The 26279-nt window shown below is 42.9% G+C and overlaps 1 protein-coding gene across 5 annotated transcripts in view; it reads right to left on the bottom strand.

Annotated features, from left to right (window-relative positions):
- The window catches only part of LOC122539772 (protein AF-10-like), a 184601-nt gene that overhangs the window by 37176 nt on the left and 121146 nt on the right, over positions 1-26279 (bottom strand). For all 5 annotated transcript variants that reach the window (XM_043674818.1, XM_043674817.1, XM_043674821.1 and 2 more), the window contains one exon: positions 10975-11153. In XM_043674818.1, the coding sequence (XP_043530753.1) occupies positions 10975-11153 (179 nt within the window). The remainder of the gene's footprint in view (positions 1-10974; positions 11154-26279) is intronic.

Raw genomic sequence — 26279 nt, 5'->3', positions numbered from 1 at the left:
CTCCGCAAGCAGGCGGCCCGTCTCCCCAATATAGAGGGGGCCACATCGGGTGCAGAGGATGCAATAGATGATATGTGTGGAGGTGCAGGTGAATCTGTGGCGGATATGGAAGTTTCCTTTGGGGCCTTGGAGGGAGGTGAGTGGGGGAGGTGTGGGCGCAAGTCCACATTCCTGAAGAAGGGCTTATGCCCGAAACGTCGATTCTCCTGTTCCCTGGATGCTGCCTGACCTGCTGCGCTTTTCCAGCAACACATTTCCAGCTAATGTTCTGGGGTTATGGGTTTGAAGCTATTGCAGTGAAATTTTAATGTAGTAAAATAAAGGCTGAGATTAAAAACTTGCCGAAGGATGACCATTTAACCACCAATGATTGTTGTAAAAACCCATCTGTTTCACTCATGCCCTTTAGAGAAGAAAATCTACTGTCCTTACCTATGTCTGCCCTACATGCAACTCCAGACACACACAGCAATATGGTTGTCACTTAACTGCCCTCAGGACAATTTAGAAAAAATAGAATCCCTACAGTATGGACACAGGCCATTCGACCCATCAAGTTCACACAGACCCTCCGAAAAGACCTACCCCTACCTGATCCTTGTAACCCTTGATTCCCCATAACTAATCCATCTAACCTGCACGTCTTTGGACTGTAAGAGGAAACTGGAGCACCTGGCGGAAACCCATGCAGCCACAGGGAGAACGTGCAAGCTTCACACAGTTGCCCAAGCGTGGAATCAAATCTGGGTCCCTGGCACTGTGAGGCAGCAGTGCTAACCACTGAGCCACCGTGCTAGCCCAAATTAAAGATGGGCAATAAATGTTGAGCTAGCCAGTAATGTCAACATCCCATCAATGAATAATTTAAAAAAAAAGTCCAGCTTTTGTTTCTCCAGTTTGGTTCCTACTGACTCTTCCATTACTAAAACTATTGTCTTGGTTTTCTATATTGATTCATCTAAGCTCATTATTTTTAAGCACGATCTAATTGAATTCCATTCATTTTAACTAAGAACAGAAATTGCTGGAAAAGTTCAGCAAGTCTGGCAGCATCTGCGGACAGAAAACAGAGTTCAAATTTCAGGTTTACTGGCCTTTCTTCAGAACTCAAAATGCTACCTCTGTTTTCTTTTTACAGATGTTGCCAGACCTGCTGAGTTTTCCCAGCAGTTTTTCTTTCTCATTTCCAGCATCCAGCATCTTTGTTTTCTATTCATTTTAATTCATTCTTCCCCAGACACAGCCCAAAGTTACTTTGTTTTAAAATTGAGTCAATCGAGTTGCTATTTCAAAGTAAAAATATAAGAAATGTGATCCTCAAATTTAGCAGAGAAACTCTTACATATTCCATAAATCCCAAGCCAAAACTTAAATTCACCCACCGAGAGCCAACTAATTAAAGTGGAAGCATTCATGGACCTTAGTCTTATAATACCCAGAAACTGTTGGATCCCCATGCAATGTAGGAATTCTATGTTATATTTCTATTTTGCATTTTACCTACCTCAGTTTTATTTTTAACATGTTAGAAACTTGACCAGTAACTCCGGGAAGATGTGCACATATCTCAACTGCTCAACCCTGAGCTCTATTCCATATTTAAGTCAAAAGTAAATACTGCCAGCAATGAGTTTCAGTACAAGTCTCTGTATCAGACCCACTCCACCTCATAAGTGAGACAGTGGGAAGGATATTGCATGCTGCCAGAGTATTTTTAGCATGAGGGCAGTAAAATAGGTCAGCCCACCATCTTCCCATCCACTCCCAAGTTCACCTCTGTAAAAGAGGGTGGGTGGGCATCAAAATCAGGAACCTAACCACCCTGTGTAAGTAAATAATTAAGGGCTAATTCAGCTCATCTGACTAGCAGTGTGCCATTCTGTTATCTACCCAGTGTATAGCATCCTCCTCCATTTCTGGCAAAAGAAAATTCATGGGTATATTAAGAATCAAACTGAAAATTATTCAGAACAAATTAAATACATGCGAGAGAATACATGGAACATGATAACTGTAAATGCACAGGGGTACAATTGTGTGTACGTGCCTGCAGAATACATGCCTTTTCGCATGATGCTTTACAAATACAGAAATTGGCAGTTTGGTTGGAAGGGAAAGGACCTGCATGGTTTTGTTACATTTGGGATGTACCAAAGCTTTTACAAACAATTAATTATTTTTGAAAGACAGTCATTGTCATTATCGAGGCAGCCAACTTGTATGCAGCAAATTCTGCAAAGATCATTGTAGTAAATGTCTAAATAGCTCTGATGATGAAACTGGTCGATGGGTGAACATGATCATGATAGTAGAAGTTCTCCCTTTACATTTCCTTCTCATTCCTACTGGCTGATGTCAGTCATGGCTCAGTTGGTGGGACTCCTGTCTGAGCCAAAAGGTGATGGATTTAAGTTTTGGAGCAAAGATTGGGGCCAAAAACACAAGACTGACACTCCAGTACAGTATTTAGAGAGTGCTGCACTGTCAGAGGTACTGTCTTTCAGATGTGAAGCTAAAGCCCAAACTGACCCCTTAGGTCAAGGCAGAGGCATTTCAAGAAGGGTAAGGCCATGAAGTGCTTTGAGGTGTCCTAAGATAGTGAAAATCTCTCTGTATAGATGTTTTTAATCTATCTGCTCAGCACTGGAGCAGGTGGGACTTGAATCCAGGCTTGCTGACCCAGTGATTGGGATACCCTTACTGTGCATTAAGTGCCCTTTTAAATCTCTCTCTATAAATATGCTCATTAGTTTTGTTTGACCCAGTTGCACGAGGCCCAGATGATGTTACGGACTAGTAATCTCAGTGTCAGTGATATTCATTCACGCTAAAAACAAATTGTCAATTTCTACAGCAGTCCACAACCTCGCCTCAACTTGCAAATGACTTCCAGATGTTTGAGAAAGCTTTTCCTTTAAAATTGTGCTTTACAAACTTCTTTGTACAGTCAGCATAAGGCCACTTTACAAACCGCAATCACACCTTATAATTTCCTGTCTAAGATCTCTTTAAATCAACTAAAGAACGCTGCACACTTATTGCTGTATACAGAGAGGTGGACTCTTTCTCTATCTCGCTATAGTTCTGCTGCAAGTCAGCAGGGTTATCCCACATAGGCTGTGTTTTTATTTACCTACACAAGTAAATGACACTGCACACTTCAGTCAAGACTGACCCGGTATTCCGAAGGTATCAGGTTAGGATAAATTCTTGTCTTCTTTTCAAGCAAACAGCTTTTTTATTTTTCACTCCTTCTGCTCTGACACATGTTACTGCCACCCCAACAGCCTACACCATTCCCCTGTCTCTGCATTTGCTTGAAAACTATTAAATCTCAATCTTTTTCCAGTTCCGATTGTAAACAACTCTTTGTCATTCTGTCCCTTCACCATTGCTGCCTGACCACTGTAGTTTCCATAACTTTGGCCATGAAGTGCTTTGAAATGTCCTAAGATAGTGAAAATCTCTAAGAATGTTTTCTCTTTCCATTTCAGATTGCCATCATTTGTGGAAATTCATGTTAGAAATTCCCTTTTTGTAAACCTGGGGTAGCTGGATGGCATCTTTGCTCTCTCTTGAATTCAGTATTAATCGTGATTTGGAATGTATTATTGGGAGACATTTCCACATATCACTGTCCTATTATTTGATCATATGTGGACAAACAATGTTTTTAAGAATTCTAAGAACTATGCTGACAATAAATTTAAGATGGTCAGTTGGACTCACATTATGGTGCACTTGTGCATACTGGAAGCTGCATATATTAATGCTCAGAATCCTGTTATTTGTAGTTTGAAAGAACATGTACATACATTGCACCTGTTTTAATGCATCAAAATTCATCACAGCCACTCTCTGGTTCATTTCACAGGACATTGCCCCGCCAGTCTGTCAACCAGCTTCATTTAAACTTGAGCGAAGCTTGGTGGTCAACTGGTGGTTATTAATAATTGTTGCATTTGCATGGAGATGCCTCCACTAATCTGTGTATACTTCTGATCAATCAACCCTTTCTTCCCGTAGAGCGTAATGTGCTGTCCCATTTACATCGGCACTTCTCGCCAATTGTTCTGATGAGTCAAAGATGAAAACTCTGGCAAAATGTGGATTTTGTTTTCCCCAGCAATACACTTTTGTTCTAGAAGGACATTGTGAGCACAATTGTCAGCTGGCAGCACTTCTGCCGCTGGGCCGGTACAAGTCTCCCATCCAGACAGCTGACTGCATCATCCAAGCTGACACTCCCAGTGCAGTCTTGAGGGAGTGCTGCACTGTTGGAGATGACCTCATCTGGATCAGATTTTAAACTTGCAGGTAGATATAAAAAGTCCTATGGCACGATTTTGCAGGGTTGTTGAATGGGGTGGGGGGCTGAATTCTCCCCAGAATCCTATTCAGTATTAGCTCTCAATAAAACACAATAGTTGTTGGGTGAACAGATCATGGGCATCGCTGAAAAGAAAACGCGTACTTTGCTGAAGCATTTCATCTTGCGCTGATCAGGACAATTTATAAGAAATACCAATGAAAAGAGAAAACAACATATATGCCACATGAGGGGAGGATGCCGATTAGTTGACATGTGGACTCTGATTGGTAGAGGTGTTGCCATGGAGAATGCACCAGTTAATGATGACTGATAGTTAGCAGCCAAAGTCTGTATAAATTTTAAACCAGGCAGGTTTAGTCAGGTTGGCGAAGAAAATATGCTGAAAAATGAAGTGGAGAATGGCTGCCAATGAGTTTGTTGCATTGAAATGGACTCAATAGTTGTACATGTTTTCTCCTACCTGCAATGGGCACAGAGCTTCTCCCTTGAGCAGTGTGGATTTTGCAGCTACTGCTGAGATTGCAGGCTTACTTGCAGTTTTATTATAATTTTACTTGAGCTATTATATTTCACTATTATAAGATTTTTATTCATTTTGTTTCCTTAACATTCAAAAAAATTGCAAACTCTTTTTCAAACCGACTTATTTTTTAATGAACTTCGTGAGGAAGTGGTGGGTGTGGGAACAGTTACAATGTTTAAAAGACACTTGGATAAGTACATGAATGAGGAAGGCTTGGAGGGATATGGACCAGGAACTGGCAGGTGGGACTGGTTTAGTTTGGGATTATCATCGGCAGGGACTGGTTGGATCAAAGAGTCTGTTTCTGTGCTGTGAGACTCCATAACTGGGCTCTGTGTTTTAGTTTGTGTAGCTTCCAGTACACACAAGGACACCACACTGTAAGCCCGACAGACAATTCTAAATTGGATATCAGAGTGATTCATGACACAGACAGAATTATCCACTTAATGTTGTCCAATAGCATGAGTCACATTTAATCTTAAACATCATTGTTGTGAGTTTGCAAGTGCGGGCTGGTTAGGTATGTTGGTACTTTGCTTGTGCAAACAAATGAAGGAATATGCTTAACACGTGGTCATTATTCCATAGCTCTATATGAGAGTTTGCTGTGCACAAAGCAGCTGCTGCATTTTCCTACAGTTGAACAGTGGCGATTAATTCAGTAAAATACTTAATTTGCTGTAAAGTGCTTTGGGACAGATTCTCTCTCCTGGATCAAAAACAAAAATTGCTGGAAAAGCTTAGTAAGTCTGGCAGCATCTGTAGAGAGAAATCAGAGTTAATGATTTAGGTCGAGTGACTCTTCCTCAGAACTCCACTCCATGCCCACCCCATAACCCCTCATACCCTCCACGTCATCCTACTTCCCGTACCTACCCTCTGACCCTTTATTACTTAATGACAACTTTTTATCAAGTCACCACCTTACACCTACCACATCAACTCATCCTGTTTCTATAATGGCCACACCTTATAACCCATTTAGAGACAAATTGGAAAATATTATCATATTATCAAACTTTATTCTAGTCCATAGCAGACTTCACAATATTGAAAAAAACTCATGTTACTACATTTATATTCTTTCAACTACCTTATAACAACAAAGATTTCATTCAAGTCTACATTCCCTCACAAGAACCATGGAATTTAATTATAGAGTCTAGAACTCCTTGGAGATGTGAAACAAACTATGAAGTGGCAGGCATCCTGCTGTGATAATGGATGGTTGTGAAATGAGTCCTGCTACATTAATCCATCAATGGAAACCTTCAGGCTTATGTCAACAGAGTGAAATCAATGTAACAATTTACTTTAACACCAGATACTTTTTGAACATTTAAACTGCAACAATTTTAAGTGGTGTGAACATGTGAGCATTCTCTTTGATAGGTTATCTTGATGCTTTTGACAGGAATGCTAGAAGCTTTTGACAGTGTGACAAATAGTTATTTGGTCGTACAGAACTTGAGTATTGCTGAAAAAGATGTACATTTTGTCAAAGTTTTACTTCTTGCACTCATTACAACAATTTACAAGAACAGAAATTCAAGAGAAAAACCAGCATCGACAGTTCACGAGAAGGGATAGCTGACTGATGGGCAAGAGGACTCTGACTGGTAGAAGTGTTGCCAGGGCAAGTGCACCAATTCTAATGATGTTTCACATTGATCTGCCAGGCTTTGTTTCAATCTTAAACCAGGCAGCTTGATTGTAATTGATTGGAAGGTTGCCCTGAGAAATGGCTCAGCAGATGGCTATCACCTATTTTGTTGAGTTGAAACAGATTTAGTGCTTGTTTTGTCTGCACAGAAAAAAGCCCTGTGTATTAAATATATGTAGCTTCCAGGACACACATGGGTGTCACAACAGCAGGCTGTGATTCTGACGTGGCTACCGGCAGTTCTAGTGAGTTTGATCATTAATGAGATTATGCACTTTTCCCCATTTATCCTGTTTTTAACAACTTCAAAGGTCACTCAACCTCTCCCAACCTCTTCCAAAGGGGACTAGATCCAAAGAGAATGTCACCTCTACAAAACAGAGCCATTCTTTGGATAGTGTACTGTGTTCAGTCCTGCAGTTACCCCATGTACTCTCCACAGTTCAGGTTTCACGTCCCAATTCTCAAACGGCAACTTGAATAGAGGCAGTTGCTGACTTAAATAGCCAGCTGCCTTTGTGAAGAGCAATTGGCCTCAGTCCTGCCCTGTGACAAGAGGAAGTGTTGTATTTGGTGACAGGACTGAGCCTCTCTGTCATTGTGAAATTTCAGGCCTCTGTTTCCCTTGACGTTGGCTGAGGGATGAATATTGGCCAGGATACCAGAAGGAATCCCTGTAGTTTTAATCCAGCTGAGAGACCAGAAAGATGACTCAGATCAACTTCTCACCCCAGAAAACAGCGACTCTGACCGTGCAGCACTCCCTCAGCACTATACTGGAATGTTAGATTATGTCATCGTTTGCGAGAGATGTGGACCCCTAACGTTTTGATCAAAGGTATGAGTGTTACCAAGTCGGCATTGCAACAGTCAGCTCAAATAGTCACACCTTTGAAAAATGCTATAGAATGTTATTGTTGTGACTAATTAACTATTTTTGCACTAATTAACCTTTGAGGCTGTCGTTGATAATTCCAATAAAAAGCCCTGTGGGGAGCTGGGGAGAAAAACAAACAATAGATTTGTATGGTAAGGGTGTTCTGAGTTTGCAACCAACCTGTACTTTTCCTAACTTAACTGTGGCCATTAGATAAAAGTATTTTTTTTACCACACTTAATTTTATGAACATCTTAATTATAAAAATCAAATACAATAAGAACTTTAAAGAAATTGGAGCAGGTATAGACTATACAACCTATTGAGCCTGTATTGCCATTACTTATCCAATCCTCAACTCCAACTTCCCACATGCTCTCCATATCCCCGAGACCCCAAAAATTCATCTCATCCTTAAAAATATTCAACAATGGAGCATCCACAGCTTTACATAAAAGCAAGAATTCCCAAAGGTCCATAATGCTTTGACTGAAGAGAGTTCTCCTCATCTCAGTCCTAAAACACATCCAGGAATCCCTAAGAATAGGAACAGAAAGCCATTCGGTCTCTCGTGCCTGCTCTGCCATTCAATAAGATCATGGCTGATTTAACATTGTTAACATCCACTTTCCTGCCTTTTCTCTGAGATCTCTGACTCCCCTCCTGATCAGGATCATTCTGAGACCAGTAGCTCAGGCTCTAGATTTCCCAGCATTTCCCTTTTACAAGGCCCCTGTCAAATTTTGTACGCTTCAGTGAGGTACCCTCTTCCTCTACACGCCACAGAATCTGGTAACTCATTGCCCAAATTGTCCAGGCTGCCTTCTGGGTTGTGTGTGTGTGTGTGTGGCGTAGCTTTCCAGCACAGTAAGGGTTAATAGTGATTGAGGCAGGTCAGGTGTAGGGTCACGGCAGTGCAATTGCGGCTCTGCGCAGTTCCTGAACTAAAGGCGAACACTTAACCAGTAGGTGGCATCCATACTCTGACCCAGCTCATCACAACCTCACAAGACCCTCACCGCACTGACAGCTGCCTGTAGCACAACAACACATAACACATCACGTAACAACTTGATACTTTTCGGCTTCTTGAGAAGTTCAACGTCCAGTTGTGGGCTGGCTGAAAACAGCAGAAAGATTGGCTGGCATTATTCCTCACAGAATCGAAGAACATGGGAGGAGGTAATCTTAAACAGCATCTTTCACCATCCGAAGACAATACTCCTCTAACCCCGCCCCAACGTGCTTCACAGCCATTCTTGTATTTTTGAAGGTCAGTCACTGTCATAATGCGGCCATTGTGTCACGCACAGCAAGATCCCACAAGAAAGGCAATAAAGGAAGTGAGCTGACAACCTGTTTATTTAGTGATGCCTGTTGAGGGGTGAATGTTGACCAGATCACAAGAGATGAGTTCTTAAGTAAATCAATTATCATTTTCTGGGGGTGAGCAAGTGAAAATCCAGTGTTTTCTTATTAAATTGTGTTGGCCATTTACTCCACCCCTGCATGAAACTGGGAAAAGCAGAGTTCACTCACCAGTGTCTTACACATGCAACAGCCTGGATTGCTGACGGGTTGTTTAACCAGTAGGGGCTATCACAAAGCATAGTCCTATTCTCAACCAGCATCTTTAGTTCCTCGCTGAGCTGTGCTCACTGGAGCATCAACATCAGAGGCAAGGGGATCTTTGTTCTGGGATGTGAAAGCTCCACTGCTAGTATTTGAAGAGCAGAATGACCCCCTAGTGTCCAAAACCCTTTCCTCTGCCAACATCCAGACTGAACTGTGCAACCGATTGTTCACCTCTTCCTTGTCTGGGAAGAACTGGTGATCAAATGCCTGTTTTTCTCTTTGCTCTGTGACAAATTTCAAAAAAGGACTCCAACAAAAGAAAAGATGTCATTGCATTAGGGAGGATGCAGGAGAGATTTACAACGATGTTTCTTGGCTGGAAAATTGGCTGGAAAATTATGAGGAAAGATTGGACAGGGTTGTTTTCTTTGGAAAGAGACAGCTGAGAGGAGACTTACTTCAATGGTACAAAATTACAAGAGTTCGCTAAACAGTGGATACAAATTACTCTATTTCCCTTGCTTGAATGGTTCATAGCCGGGGGGGGGGCAAAGACCGAGGGTAAGAGGCAAGAGGTTCAGAGGGAGATCCATGGGGACATTTTCAACCCAAAGGTTTGGCGAGGAGTACCTGAAACTCACTACCTTTAAGGTGTTGAGTGATGGGTGGGTAGTTAAAGACAAAAGCCTTCAGTACATTCAAGTAGTATTCAGATTCAAAGCATGGCAACCTATTAGACAACAGAACAGGAATCAGAAAGTGGGTTAGGCTGGATGGCTATTCGTCAGACACAGTGGGCCAAATGGCCTGCACCCATGCTGCAAATTTCAATGATGCGCTGAATTTTTCCCATTGCTTTACAAATAAAAGGACTTTCATAAACCCATTACTTTCTGAAGTGCTTCACAGGTAATTAAATACTTTCAAAGAGCAGTGACACTTGCACTGTAGGAAGTGGGGCAACCAAAATATGTGCACAGGAAGCTCCCACAAACAGCAATGCTACAATGAACAAGCTATCTAGTTCAGCTGCTGGTTGAGGGACATCATTAACAATACCTTCCAGACACTCGTCCTCAGCAACCTGGAGGGACAAAGGCAGCTGACATATGGGAACACAACCACATTCAATGACACACCATCCGGGGCAGCACAGTGGCTCAGGGGTTAGCATTGCTGCTTCACAGCGCCAGGGACCTATGTTTGATTCCGGCCTCGGGCAACTATCTGTGTGGAGTTTGCACATTCTCCCCATGTCTGCGTGGGTTTCCTCCGGGTGCTCCAGTTTTCTCCCACAATCCAAAAGATGTGCAGGTCAGGTGAATTGGCCATGCTAAATTGTCCATAGTGTTAGATGCATTAGTCAGGAGTAAATATAGGGTAGTGAAATGTGTCTGGGTGGGTTACTCTTCGGAGAGTTGGTGTGGACTGGTGGGACCGAAGGGCGTGTTTCCATCCTGTAAGGAATCTAAACTAATCCTGACTTGGAATTATATTGCCGCTCCTTCAGAGTCAAAATCCTGGAACTCTTTTCCCAGCAGACTGTGTGTGTAACTGTACCAAAAGCACTGCAGTGAATCAGCACTTCCTCTGGGGCAGTTAGGGATGGGCAACCAGTTCACAGCTTTTATTTTAAAAATAACTCTGGCACCATACAGAAATTCCTGTTACTATTCAAAACAGTGCCATGGGATGAATGCTTTACGCCAACTAACAGTTGAAAAACCGTACCTCTGACAGGGCAGCACTTCATCAAAGCTGCACCGGGAGTGCCAGCCTGGGTTTGTTTTGTGCTGAAGTCTTCCGGATCTAATGGCCTTCGTTCGGAGAGCCATTGCAAGCAGGATTGGCTGCAGGTCCCCCATTGCGTCGTAACAATTCTCTAATTCTGTGACCCCCCCAAAAGGCCTGACGATGACCCACTGAACCATTCCTCAGGAAACAGCCAAGAGCAGCGAGCAGAAACCGGAAGGCAGTGCTGCTGGAGTGAAAGGTCTTACCTGCGAGGAGCTGATGGAGGCCGTAGCAGTCATGGTCCCAGGTAGTGATGGTCGGCTGAGGTGCATCAGGTGGCCAGTCCGGTGATGGGACAGGATATTGGATGAAAGGGGCGTGCTGCATCCAGTTCCTAACATTCCGCCGCTGAGAGTCAAGGGAATTTCCTTATTCGCATAGACACCTATCAGGCCACACAGAAACCAACACATATTGTTAGTGACATAGTAAAACTGCCTTAGATCATACAAACAAGCAACAAAGGTCAGCCATTCAGCTCTTTGAGCCAGTTCTGCCATTCAACAAGATCCTGGCTGATGTGATTTTAACCTCAACTCTACATTTCATGCCCTTGGTCATCAAGAATTTATCCATATCTGCCCGAAAATTATTTCGAGATTCTGCATCCACTGCCTTTTGAGGAAGGGAATTCCAAAAAGACTCATCAACTCTCTGGGGAAAAAAGCGCTTCCTCGTTTTAGATCAGTGTCCCCTTACGTTCAGACTGTGACCCCCTAGTTCTAGATTCTCCCACAAGAGGAAGCATCCTGGATCAAACCCAGAGGTGAAACCACTATGACCAATGCACAAAGCTAAAGCTACAGCGCTTCTCAAAGCCAGCTTTATTACACCTAAGGTAGTCACTTATCACCATTTGCATATTGAACGACGGTTTGATTTCAGAGGATGTCTTGATTTGCTTTTGAGGAACGGACTGGGTATTGGAGCAGGAAGGCAGAAGATTAACATAATGTTGCACATGGTGATCTGGTTTTTACTTTGAAGAGACTAGAATTTCCGGGAGAATTCTAACACCAAATGTTGCTTTTTCAGGAAATGGAACAAGGGAGTGGGACTCTCCTGAGTCCCTATTTATGACATGACCTGTTAGGCACAGTTTAAAAATAAGAGGAATGGGAACCAACCATGAGCTTTGGGTCAAATTCAGCAACTTGAGCAGATGGAACAATGCGAAGAAAGGAACAATGATTCCAGTTTAAAGTCTCACTTGACACGAGTACAGTTTGATGGAGAGAATGGTTAGTGGGCGGCACGGTGGCACAGTGGTTAGCGCTGCTGCCTCACAGCGCCTGAGACCCGGGTTCAATTCCCGCCTCAGGCGACTGACTGTGTGGAGTTTGCACGTTCTCCCCGTGTCTGCGTGGGTTTCCTCCGGGTGCTCCGGTTTCCTCCCACAGTCCAAAAGATGTGCAGGGTCAGGTGAATTGGCCATGCTAAATTGCCCGTAGTGTTAGGTAAGGGGTAAATGTAGGGGTATGGGTGGGTTTCGCTTCGGCGGGTCGGTGTGGACTTGTTGGGCCGAAGGGCCTGTTTCCACACTGTAATGTAATCTAATCTAATGATAATCACCCTTGCCAATCAGGGCACACATCTCCTCCTGGACCCTCGCCAGAAGATACTAGTCCCATACTTGTGTATTGAAACCCCTCTCCTATCAAATGACACCAAAGCATCATACCTGAAATAATTCACCTCACCTTGATGGCAAACAGCTCCTGAACATCATTTTAAACTTAACTGTGCACGGAGCATTCTTAATTGTTGTGCGTGATCAAGAAAGGCTTTGTATAGGAATACATTTCACTTTTACCTGTTATAGGATCTTCTCCGTATTTGTCGGCTCCTCTTTGTACCTCTACACTCTAGAATCCTACAAATCTCCACAAATAAACTAATCACAAGGTACTTCAATGCATAAGGGACCAATCAGGTCTGGTTGATGGTACAACTGTGTTAGCATCTCCTGGTTACACAGAGTATACCGTGACTCACCAAGGCTCTGTTGACACCTTTCAAATCTGTGGGATTTGCCACATAGGGCAAGGGCAGCAGATACATGGGAACACCACCACCAACTATTTCCCTCCAAGCCACACACCATCCCAATTAGGAACTATATCGCCATTCCTCCATTGTCACTGGGTCAAAATCCAAGAACTCCCACCCTAACACCACAATAGGGTCTCTAAACCCAAAGGACTGCAGCAACTCAAGACATCACCTCTCCACTTCCTTCTCCAGAGCAATTAGGAATGAGTAATAAATGCCAGCCCAGATGGTGAAACCCTTACCTGACAAATGAATTTAAAAATAATATAATCTTTGCAAACATCATACCCTATCTGCTGGGAGACTCCTTCGATTCAGTAAGTAACTCAGCATTTAAGATCGGACAGTTTGGAATTTTTCAAAAAAAAATTTACTTATCTTCTGTCTACAATGGCATAACCAAGTGACTTGAGAAGCCACTTCAGAGGATAATAAAGTGTCATTCACAATGATGCGAACCTGAAACATAAAGAGCCCTGAGGGGATAGAGATGGCAGATTTCCTTCCCTAAAGGACATAAGTGAACCAGATGGGCTTTTTTTATGGTAATCAGTAGTTTCATGGTCACCATTACAGAGACCAGTTTTTGATTCCACATTTATTTAATTAACAAAGTAAAATCCCCAGCTGTTGTTGTGAAATTTGAAGTTGTCTCCGTGGACATTAGTTCCAGCCTCTCGATTACCAGCTTGGTAATGTGATCACTGTGCTACTGTCCTCCTCCACTGCAGTGCCTAGATTGAGTAAAATGTATTTTCCCAGGCATTTCTTGTTTTTAAAAAAGTGAATGCTTTCAGTTAAGTTGATCAGAGCTGGGAATTCGGTCAGGAAAAAATAGCTTTGCATTTATGTAGCAGTTTGCACAACCACCATAGAACTCGAAATGCTTTATAGCCTATGGAAACTTTTGAATTGCGTTCAAGTGCTTTAATGTAGGAAATATGGCAGACAATTTACACACCGCAAACAACAATGTGACAATGATTAAATATTTGTTCTGAAGCAAGAACAAAAATTGCTGGAGAAACTCAGCGGAGCGTCTGGGGAGAGAGGAAACAAAGAGTTAATGTTTCACATCAAATATGACTCTTAAGGACCGAGACAGGATTTAGACCTATTTTATCCTTATCACTCTTTTAACACTATTAGCACTCCCTTTGTCTTTGTGTGTTCCACTTGCTCTTTCTCCCCCTCCGTCATTTTCCAGCTCCCTTCAGTTCTCAGACATACTGAGTTTCTCCATTGCGTTCTGTTTTTATTTTTGATAGATGACTCTGCTGGCAAGACATCTAAAAGACTTGAGCCTGGAACCCTGTGTCTCTGAAGGTGAGAGTGACCACAGTGGATATTTTATGGGGTCCCTGCTCTGTTTGGCCAAGTAGGCTGGTCTGGAGGGTGGTTTAGTTGGGGGGAGGTGCAGAAGTTGCAAGATTTAGGTTAAAATCAAGCCCATTAAGCACCAGAGTTTCTGATCAATGACCATTGCTAGAACCTAGATGTCTGGAGAGTAACTGGATTAATCTCATATTCAAACTGATTGGATCAGGAATCCTAAAATTTTGAGGCAGATGGTAACTGCTACAAATGCAACATAAAAGCTCAGTGAGATATAGTCCCTTGTGGAGCCTATCAGTATCAGAAGGCAAAGGAACACACAAGGTTCAGATGAATTCTTCAAAGCACTGAAAACAGCACGACGCTGATAAAACAGAATACCGAAAGAACTCAAATACTTTTATTTCAAACGATTTGGGCAGAAGCACATTTTATTTAAAAAAAGGATGCCCAAGGAACTCAACTTTAAAGGTAAGCAGGCAGAGTTGAAAAGGAGATAGAAATAACCAAAGGGAGGCAAACAAAATAAAAACCAGACACATGCAAATTACATTTATAAAGGTACTCCCAATTTTTTTTAGTGGGGTGGGGGGAAGGAGTGTTGGAAATTGAATTTGGATATTGTTGGATTTTATTATGACAACAGGTTAGGTGAATTGTAATGGGTTCGTACTTAAGGGTCATGAAAATAAAGTGGGCAGAAGTGTGTACTGCAGATCAGAGTCAAGATTAGAGTGGTGCTGGAAAAGCACAGCAGGTCAGGCAGCATCCAAGGAGCAGGAAAATCGATGTTTCAGGCAAAAGCCCTTCATCAGGAATGAAATGGATTCCTGATGGGCTTTTGCCCAAAATGTCGATTTTCCTGCTCCTCGGACAAAAATAAAGCGGTCAACAGCAAGTTGAACACAGAATACTGGAGAAATACCTTTTGATGCAGAGATGATGTGTGCACTTGTGGGAGAGGGGAGAGGAAAGTACAAACTCCAGATCAGCTGAGCAGCCTATTTTTGGCTTGGCATTCCACGCAATTATTACAGCAGATCTGAGGAGGTATGTTTGCTGGGTGAATAAATAAAGATTCGCTTTTGCCATGTTGTATCTTTTTGTTCCACTTCCTGCCTCCTCCTCGCTTTTGTTGCTATTCCTTGTTTCTGAAAATGGAACCATTTAACTAGCTGTCCTTCCTTAGGGTCCTAATGTTTCATCAACCAATATCCATATTTCAGATGTTTAAAAGGGTTTTATTGAATTCTAGAGCTTATCACATACATTGGTTTTCACCTTTCCCTGTCCAGAGCCAAGAACTCAGCTCTAACTTTCTTTTAAGAACAGCAGCAGATTGTAATGCAGAGGAACCTTGATTATCCGAAGGGAGTATTTCAGTTGGTTAATCGAATTCCAGATAACATAGTTTAGTCAAGCATCAGGACCTCGTGATCTTGTCAGATAATCTGACATTCGGATAGTCGAATGCCGGATAATCGAGGTTTCTCTGTACACAGTGCCTGACTTGGATATGGCTGAATTCTAGCAGCTTGACTTCCTTATGTCATCCTACAAACTGTCTTGGAGGCTTAGCCTAGCAGGCAACTATAGTTACTTCACAGACTTTAAACTGGTGAAGTGTCCTCTTCTAGTGGATCATTCTCTGTGACCGAGCACTTAGCTTTAAGAGGGGTATGCATTCAGCTGTGGGGCAAAGCGAAACACCCACCCGCCAGCCACATTAGCTAAATCAACCCTAACAATCAAAGGATGACAGAAATCCCAGCCAGATCATCCCCCGCATTCAGAACGCAGCTATTCTTGTTAAAATGAACCTATACTAAAGGCACTATACAAATTTCTGCTGTAATCTCATCAACATGTTTAAGTTAAAGCGTATTAAGGACTATCTAATTGTTCAAACGGTGGGGGAAGTCCAGTTACAGACGAGCTAGATCGAGACATGTACATGAAATTGAGTTTCAGCTGACGAGTAGCTGATTGGTCTGTGGAATGGTAACCAGCTGTTGATAATAAAGGCCTCTGGCTTGCCAACAACATGATTGGCTCCCAGGTATCTTATCAGCTTGTGGATGTGAAGGTTTGAAGGAGAAGCTTCAGGATCTCCATGAGGAGAGGAGCTGTCCCTTCTTGCTCCAGCAAAGACCACCTCAAGGCTGAAAAAAGGCCGTTTATTTCCCCCCGGCTCCTGTGGAGCTGAACCACAAGTTAGTGACAAGTGTAAATCAGCCACCCTTAACCTCACACAGGCAACTGAAAGTCCCTGGAGAAGGAAGGACGAGGAGCAGTCCAAGGCTTGTTGCACTTCGGGAATTTGATGTGCCAACGTGCTGATCACACTGAGATATGCCAAGGCAAAGTGATCACCTCAGTCAACCCAGAAGACAGACCATTGAACGGACTTTTCAATCTTTCCCACCACTCATGACATCCAGGGCATTTTACCAGTGTCTGTGTGTGTGTGTGTGTGTGTGTATATGGGGAGTTTATAAGGGCTTTAGAGTTTTGTTCAGGACAGTAATATGTTGACAGTTCATAATCTTTTTTTTACCTGTAGGTAAAGCCTATTTATTTATTATAGATACTAATTCTCGTTATTTACAGGAGTTTATAAAGGCTTTAGAGTTTTGTTCAGGACAGTAATATGTTGACAGTTCATAATCTTTTTTTTAACCTGTAGGTAAAGCCTATTTATTTATTATAGATACTAATTCTCGTTATTTACAGAAATCTAAACCAATCTTTCCAGCAACTTGGGCTGAAAAGGCAGGTAAATTGGAGAATTTTGCATACATGTATAAATTGTTTAACTTTTGTGATGGCTCTGAGAACAACGAAGCTTCAATTCCAGTGAGTCACCGCCCCAGTGAAACAGAACACTAGCCAACTGGATGATTTTTCACAAGCCAATTGTTTTTTCTTATTTCCAGCTCTCATGTTTTTATTAGGAGTAGCCAACTGTTCCATATACTGATTATATACACATCGCCTGACTGTTTGTTTCTGAAGATGATTCCTCTCGACACTGGAAGGGTTGGTAAACCTCGGGATGGGCAGGGCGAGGGAACCGTCCCTTGGTTCTGTGTTGTGTCCATGAGACGAAGCAATTACAAACCGCTGTGTGGTTCATGAAAGGTTTATGAATAATGAGTGTTTGTGAACCAGGTCAGGCTGCAACGTGGACCTGCTGTTCCTCTTCCTGATTCTACCCTCAGCCCCCACCCCCCCCGCCCACCACCACCACTAACCACCCCTCCAACCCTGCCGACCCTGTTTAAATGACACCGCACACTTACCATTCTCCAAGTGCCCTCCACCACGCGATTAGCATATTTACACAAGCTTGTCAACTTGGTTGCCCACAGCAACCACCCAGCACTTGTTCTGATCCAAGTGTCCTATCGCTAACTTTGGAGTGACGGACCCTTTCTACGACCAACACCCCCACCCACCCCCATCCCCAGCTACAGAGATTGGCTCCTTTTGTTGAAATCTAAAGGGGCTGGCTGAGAGCCAAGCACAATGACCCCCTCCCTGCACCATACACAAGATAATTATCCAACACAGAGAGAACTCACATTGTTTATCGCTCTGTCACAAACATAGAGAAAGCACATCAAACTCCTGCTCAGTAACACACTCCCCTCTGCTGTAAAGTTCTCCCAGTGCACATACACAGGCATTTACAGCTCCCTCGCTAATGGAGAAAGCACTTAAGCAGCTTTGGTATCAAAGAGCCCATTCTGTCACTCTCTCCGATGGGGACATGGCCATGTTAAAGCTCTCTGCTCAACCGCAAACTCCAAATTTCTTGCAAATTGTTCACAACACATTAACACCGAAACAAATGTCAGGCCCATAAAGCAGCCCTCGGGTATATTTTGGTTGCACAGAATGCCTCTGCCGGTGTTTGTATTTCACAAAATCACTTTCCTCCTTACTCCGGCTAATCCTTTCAATCTTTTCTCCCTTCTGCAATTACTAACGTCCACCTCAATGACTGATGATACCGACCTCAACTCCCCTTCTTGTGGCAACAAGATCCACATCCTCACCACCCTCCAGGTCAACAAGTTCTGCCCACATTTTTCACTGGATTCATATCAATATTCATATCATTATTTCATCTTATTCATGGAAGGGAACAGGGAGAAAAAGACAGGGGGGAGGAGAGCGAAGGAAGAAGAGAATGGAGGGAAGAAGAACAAGCAGGCAATGACTGATTGGGGCCTACTAATCAGGCACAATGGAGCTGTATTTGTGATGGACTGCTCTATAATTTAAAGTCAGACATGGGGCTGTTTTGTGCCATGGTGCTGAGCCAAGAAATACCAGGATTCAGAATTATCAAATCAGTTTATTGTGGTTACTCCAGCAGAGAGAGAGGAGACCTTTTAGGGATGAACCTCGGTTGTATTGGAAACACCGCTCCTACATTTGAAAGGAATGTGATTTAAAAACTCTGCCGTTATGTTTAATGCAGAACTTCAGAATCTAGCACAGGAACTTACTTTGCTGCTGAAAGAAATGACTGATTGAGACCTTGTTTTGCCCTGTGTCAGGACTGTAAACAATTAAACACAGGGTGTCATTTTATGAATGACAGCTCCTGTCAATTTGAATTCATTAGACGTTTTCCAAATATGCAAACGAAGCCAGCAAGGGCTTTAAACGTTGTATTCACAGGGATAAAGAGATCAATTAACCCCCCACACTTCCCACCCCCCACCTGCCTCACAGTAGCACAGTTTTATGTGACAATTTTCTATTCAGCTTTAATTGAAAGAATACTAAACTGCAATCTATAAAATAACAGGTATTGAGGAACACACTCATTTTCTCCATCCCTTCCACATTTACTGAGGCACATTTACTATGGTAACATAAATAAATATAAGTTGGCCATTAATAATTCCAACAAGGAATTTTGGGAGAAATTTCTTTGCTCAAAGAGTAGTTAAAATATTAAATAAAAGCATAATGCTGTGCAGACTCAGCAGGTCCGACGTCTGTGGAGACGGACACGGTTGATGTTTCGAGTCCAATATGACTCCTCTTCGGAACCTGAACTGACTCAGAATGAAAGTGCCATCACGGACTCATTAACTCAAAACATTAACTCTGTTCCTCTGTACATTCAGGCTGCCAGACTTGCTGCGTCTCTTCAGCACTTTCTGTTTTGATTTCAGATTTCCTGTGTCCGCACTTTCCTTTATAAGACAACAGGAAATACGAGCAGGAATCGGCCCTTCAGCCTTCTCCGCCATTCAACAGGATCATGGCCAATCCGACATTCCTCACATCCCCTTTCCTACCCATTCCCCGTAACCCTTGATACCCCGACAGATCAAGAATCTATCTCAGCCTTCAATATACACAAGGACTCTGCCTCTTCACCTCTCTGTGGCAAAGAGATCCAAGGACGCTTAACCCTCAGAGAAAAAATTCCTCCTCATGTCAGTCTTAAATTAGTGCACCTTTATTCTGAGACTATGCCCTCTAGTTCCACGAGGGAAACATCCTCTCAGTATTTACCCTGTTAAGCCGGTTAAGAATTCGACATGTTTCAATGAGATCACTTCTGATTCTTCTAAACTCCACTGAGTAGAGTCCAAACCTGTTTAGCCTTTGCTCATAAGACAATCGGTCCTTTCCAGGGATCATCCAAGAGAACTTTTAGTTTTAGTTCAGAATGTGAAACACGCTAACAAATATAATCGAGGTGTACAGCACAGATACAGATTTCAGGGGGAGTGAGGGAAAGAGGAATAAAAGGTGAAGTTATTTCCTATGATTCTGCACCCATTAGGAACCATGAGATCATTCTTACTCAGCATCTCACACTCATCGCACAGCATGGTAACACAGAATTCTGGTGCAGTCCCCATGCAATAAAAGCACTAACATCCAGTTAAACACAAGTGTTAGAAGTCTGAGTCTCCTGGATGAGAGAAAGGAAGATAAGAAATCAGCTAAGATTCCTCGTCCTAATCACTTTCCATTAGAACAAAACAAAAGACCTGTGGATACTCGAAATCAGAAACAAAAGCATATAATTGCTGGAGGAACTCAGCAGGTCTGGCAGCATCTGTGGAGAGAAAACAGAGTTGACATTCTGACAAAGGGTCACTAGACTTGAAACTTCAACTCTATTTTCTCTCTGCTAATAGACAAGGTCATTTTCCCAGTGTAGGGGAGTCCAAAACTAGATGATATAGGTTAAAGGTGAGAGGGGTAAGATATAAAAAGGGACCTAAAGGGCAACTTTTTCCTCAGAGGGTGGTGCGTGTACGGAATGAGCTCACAGAATCTATAAAATAACAGGTATTGTGCAACATATTTATTTTCTCCTTCCCTTCCACATTTACCGAGGCACACTTACTGAGGCCAGAGGAAGAGGTGAAGGTTGGTGTAACTACAACATTTAAAGAGAGTCTGGATGGGTATATGAATAGGAAAGGGTTAGTGGGATATGGGCCAAGTGCTGTCAAACGGGACTAGATTAGGTTAGAATATCTGGTCGGTGTGGACGAGTTGGACACTGAAGGGTCTGTTTCCGTGCTGTACATCTGTATGACTCCATAATGCTACCAGACCTGCTGAGTTTCTACATACCCTTGGGGGAGATTTGCCAAGGACAGGATGGTGATAGAGTGCAACGCCCTCATAGCTGACTAGTTAATGGTGACTTGCCTTCCAGGTTTGCGTTTCAACAGTGGTTGCTTCTAGCTGGGTGACTGAGGATATTCAACATCCAAGGAGCCAAAAACGAAAGCCAAAGCAAATCCCTCAGTCGGGAAAGAAAGGAGGACGAGAAATAAGCCAAAATGCCATCATTTCAATAGACAAGGAAAATCCCAGGCAGGAATCTGAATGACCAGAATCAAGTCTTGCTCAAGTGTGTTCACCTTCCAATTGATCAAATTCTCAAACACAGACTGGCTTTTTGCAGATGGGAAAATGTGGATGCAGATCAGATGCGTCAAAACTGAAGGGAAATTCTATGCCAACACACTTGTTAACGAAAGTCTTGTTTATTTGGAAGTACAAGCTTTGTTTGGAGGTACAAACCTGTTGGACTATAACCTGGTAGGAGAAAGTGAGGACTGCAGATGCTGGAGATCAGAGTCAAAAAGTGTGGTGCTTGAAAAGCACGGCCAGTCAGGCAGCATCCGAGGAGCAGGAGAGACTATGTTTCAGGCATAAGCCCTTCATCAGTGTCGTGCGATTTTTAACTTTGTCCACCCCAGTCCAACACTAGCACTTCCACATCAACACACTTGCTGCAGCTGATGAAGGCCTTTTGTTTTAAGGCAACAGTAAAGACATTTGTGTACAAATTACAGAACTGGTCATTCAGCCCAGTTGATCCTGTTTGCTATTTTTTCATCTGAGCTGCCTCAACTCCTCCTCATCTAACTTAGTCAATATATCTCTTTATCCGTTCAGCCTTCGCAATGTATTTAGCTTCAATAGAATCACGGCTGATCCGTACTTCCTTATGTCCAGTTTCCTGCAATCTCCCCGTAACCCTTGATTCCCCGACTTGATCAAGAATCTCTCAGCCTTACCTATACACCAGATTGAGGCCCACGGCTCTTCAGGAACTTATGCTACTTCCTTTAACCGCTTCACACAGGAGAAAATGGAAGCCAGAATTGCGTTTATATAGCAGTTTTCACCACCATGGACGTCCCAAAGCACTTTGCAGTCAATAAACCACTTCTGAAGTATAGTGACTGTTGTAGTGCAGGAGAGAAAGGGCAGTCAATTTGCGCACAGACAACTCCCACAAACAGCACTTTGAGAATAACCAGTTCATCTGTCTAAGATTCTGTTCGCAGGCAAACATGGCCCAGACATTAAACATAACCCAACTCCTCCTCTTCAAAATAAGACCATGAGAGTTTTTAAAGTCCATCCCAGAGCCATTGCTTAAAGTCTCATCCAAAAACATGCCACTTAGAATCATACAGTCATAGAGATGTACAGCATGGAAACAGACTTTTCAGTCCAACTTATCCTTGCCAGCCAGACATCCTAATCTAGTCCCATTTGCCAGCATTTGGCCCTAATCCTTTAAACTCTTCCTAATCATATATCCATCCAGATGCCTTTTAAATATTGTAATTGTACCAGCCTCCACCATTTCCTCTGGCACATGATTCCATACAGGCACCACCCTCTGCATGAAAAAGTTGCCCCTCAGGTCCCTTTTAAATCTTTCTCCTCTCACCTTAAGTCTACGCCATCTAGTCTTGGACTCCCCTACTTTGGGGAAAAGACCTCGACTCATCCAATCTATGCCTCTCATGATTTTACGAACTTCTAGAAGGTCACCCCCTCGGCCTCCAGGGAAAACAATGCCAGTTGATTGAGCCTCTCCCTACAACGCTAATCCTCCAACCCTGGCAACATCTGCGTAAGTCTTTTCTGAACCCTACCAAGTATCACAACATCCTTCCTATAGCAGGGAGACCAGGACTGAATGCAGTATTCCAAAAGTGGCCTCACCAATGTCCTGTGCAGCCACATGACCTCCCAACTCCTGTACTCATTGCTTAGAACAAACTCCTATGTCCAGACATACTTGAAACTAAACAGCAGAGGCATTCAGCTGTGCAGGTTCATTGCTGATCACACAGCTGTGCAGGTTGGGTTCATTTTTTCCCCTCCCACGTAGTATCTGCTTTCTCTTCCTCCTTTTTTTTTAAAAACAGTGCTACTATTTTGATCTCTTTTTTCCAAAGTTCCAAAACAATGCAACAGCGTATAATACAGTAATTACTACTCCAAAAATTTGAGGAAATCACCTCCAACACTAAAAACACCTTAAAAAAAACACTCTTAAAACAGTCACAATTTTTTCCAATCCTCCATCTTGGATTAATTACCCAAAACCCTTTCTAACAGTGCAATGCTCTCTTTGCACTACAGTGGAGGATTGGACTTAATTTTTGTTCTCCAGTCCAGAGCCACATAATAAAGCTTTGTTGCACTCTGGTTCCAAGAGAGAAAGAAAGACAGGATTAACAATTGCTCTCAGATTAGAGCAGGAAGGTAGAATTTATTCATTTGGGGGTGGAAATATTACATTTTAAATCGTTTCCGTCATGTCCATTGGTGAGACAGATTAATAGGAAGAATACAGAAACAGAAATGGTCTTTGAAATCCTTACAGCCAGCACCTACATCCAATTAACTCATGGCTCCTCGGTTATCTTTAATTCCTTTTACCTGCCTTGGGTCCTTAAGCCTCATGACTCTCACTTAATGAAAATGTATTAATTTTAGTTTTCAACTTTTCGCAGGGAGGCCAGTCTCCTTTTCTGTCCAACATTATTCCATGATTTAAAGATTTGATGACCTAACCTTAGCATATTGGTGTGGGCGGGGTCAGGGGAGGGGTTTTGGGTGTCGTGGTGAGCGTTTACAGAGTTCCAGGCATGTTCCATTCTTGATGTCAGACAAGGAGTGCTTCCTGATGTTGACCCTGACAGCCATAGCCTTAACTTCAAGGTTAAGCCTCTTTGTTCAGGACTTCCCCCATCAGAGGAAATAGCTTCTCTCTATCCGCCCTATCATCCTCTTTAATCATCTCCGACTCATTTCCAGTTCATCTGCTGCAGCTTATTTCATAATGTCACTAACCACCGCCCCCCCCCCCCCCCCCTCCCCCTCCCCCAACCTCCGTCGGTCAATAGGAAGACGGTCACACTGCTCCCAAGAAATACCATGGGTCCAATCAACCTGAACCTCCTGTGGCAGGTGCAAGTTCTGAATAGTCAAAGTAGATCAAAGATTCGCACAGATGGGAGCTTTAACCAACCATCTGTGGGAGGAACAAAGACCCGAAACAGCACACCTATCCTCCAGGATCAGGATTAGAGAGAAGAAAGTAAAAATAACTGTCCCCTTTCCTGTTTCACGACTGCCAGACTCGAGCTCTGGAAAACCCATATAAACATGAAATACAGAACAGAAAGAGACCGGAAATTTTGACACGTTCCTAACTGTCATCAACCCAAGGACTAGCCACCATCCTTGCTTACCCATTGCCCTAACTCTCGTCAGACTGTACTTCACTGACTCTTTAAATACGGTGCTCAAAGATGTTGCAGAAAGGTTGCTGAAAGTGATAACAAAGTAATTTGGATTCCTTGAGCATAAATCACAAAAAGCTAGCGTCCAAGTTCAACAGGTAATAGGGAAGGCAAAAAGGTGCTGGATCAGTTTGTACAGACTGGTCGGTGGCTCAGTGGTTAGCACTGCCACCTCACAGCGCAGGGACCCAGGTTTGATTCTAGCCTCGGGCGACTGTCTGTGTGGAGTTTGTACATTCTCCTTTTCTCTGCATGGGTTTCCTCCGGGTGCTCCGGTTTCCTCTCACAGTTCAAAGATATGCAGGTTAGGTGAATTGGCCGTTCTAAATTGCCCATAGTGTTAGGTGCATTAGTCAGAGGGAAATGGGTCAGGGTGGATTACTCTTCCACCCTGAATTGTTGGGCTGAAGGGCCTGTTTCCACTCTGTAGGAATTCTAATCTAAAAAAAGTTTAGATGTTTAAAGATAATAAAGTTGCCATAGTCCTACAGGCTGCTTTCTCTCAGCTTTAAATGGAGGGTCACGATGCCTCAGGTGAGGATAGGGGTTAAGAAAGAGTGGTAACCTTAGCTGATGTGGGAATTGAACCCATGCTGTGAGACCAGCTGTCCAGCCAACTGAGCTATCTGACTCCCTTAAGGATAATATAATTGAGCTGTTTAAGATGATTAAAGCAGTCAATGGAGGTAAATTATTTCCTCCAATGGTAAAGTCCTGGACAAGGAGGAAGAACCTTCAAGTTAGATTACTCAGGGCTCACGTCATGAAGCATTTCTTCAAACACCAGGTGGAGAAAATCCGAGATTCTTTCCCTCCCAAAACAACTTCCGAGGCCAGAAGTTAATTGAGAACTTTAAAACAGAGGTGGACAAAGTTTTGTAAAGTAAGGATATTAAAGAATACTGAAGCAAGTTGGATAAAACAGAATCAAGGTGCAGACCAGCCACGACTTAACTGAATGAAGACTGAATGGCCTTTTACTGTCTCGGTTTTTTTCGAACTTTAACAGAAATAACAAATATTGTCCTGATGATATTAAGCTTTGGCAATTTTTGTCTCTCTTTTCAAGTTGTGGATTATGAAGTGACTGTTTTATTTTGAAACTGGCCTTTCAGTTTATCATTGTTAAAACTGCACTGGTCTTCCACTGGATTGACTTGTTGCTATGGTAACAGGGAAGGCCATTTTAAGCCCTCTCTGTAACTACATATTCTTCCCCAACTCGCTCTGGGATGACACAGGTTTTTTTATACTCAGCAGGGGAAGGGGGGGCTGGAGTTGCGTAGAGGTGGGGGTTGTGCAATATACAAGTTTTGCCTGGTGGTTCCAAACAAGCTTCTTAAACACCACGCCACCGCAATTAAAGGTCAAGTTACAAAAGAGGCTTCCGTCTCCTCTCGATCAAACTGCGTTCAATGAACTGCCCCTCACGTCTGCCAGAAATACAAAGCAATCAATCGTCACTCAGAGCCTTGAAACTCAGTCATCATACTAGTCTGTAAAAAAAAAATGCACTCTGATTCTGGCTGTCTCTAAGTGCTGATGAAACAGTGAGTGAAATGAAAAGTAACTGAAGATAGATTCACGGTGCCCAACAGCACTAAGGTTGGAAAGAGGAACAAAGGAGATACATCAAAAGACAGACACTGGGTGACGAGTAAGGTTGGATTTTGAAAGGCTGCAGACAGTCAAAGAGACTAGGTCCAAATTCCAGGTATGCCTCCCCACACCCCTCTAACTTAGTGCACTTTAAAAGCACCTACCTGACTGAACTCTTGGTCACTGTGTTTAGCATATTTTTCACATCAGGTATCCTTCTTAGATGACATTCACTGGAGTTGATAAGAATGAGGGAAGGCTCTCATAGAAACCGATAAAATTCGAACAGGACCAGATGACTAGGGAGTCTAGAATCAGGAGTCACAGTCCAAGAATACAGGGTCGGCTGTTTAAGATGAAATGACAGAAAATTTCTTCACCCAGAAAGTGGTGAGCCTGTGGAACACTCTGCCACA

Source organism: Chiloscyllium plagiosum, chromosome 33, assembly GCF_004010195.1.
Source record: "Chiloscyllium plagiosum isolate BGI_BamShark_2017 chromosome 33, ASM401019v2, whole genome shotgun sequence".
NCBI lineage: Eukaryota > Metazoa > Chordata > Chondrichthyes > Orectolobiformes > Hemiscylliidae > Chiloscyllium > Chiloscyllium plagiosum.
Note: the sequence above shows the minus strand (reverse complement) of the source record. Positions and strands in the feature narration are given on the sequence as shown.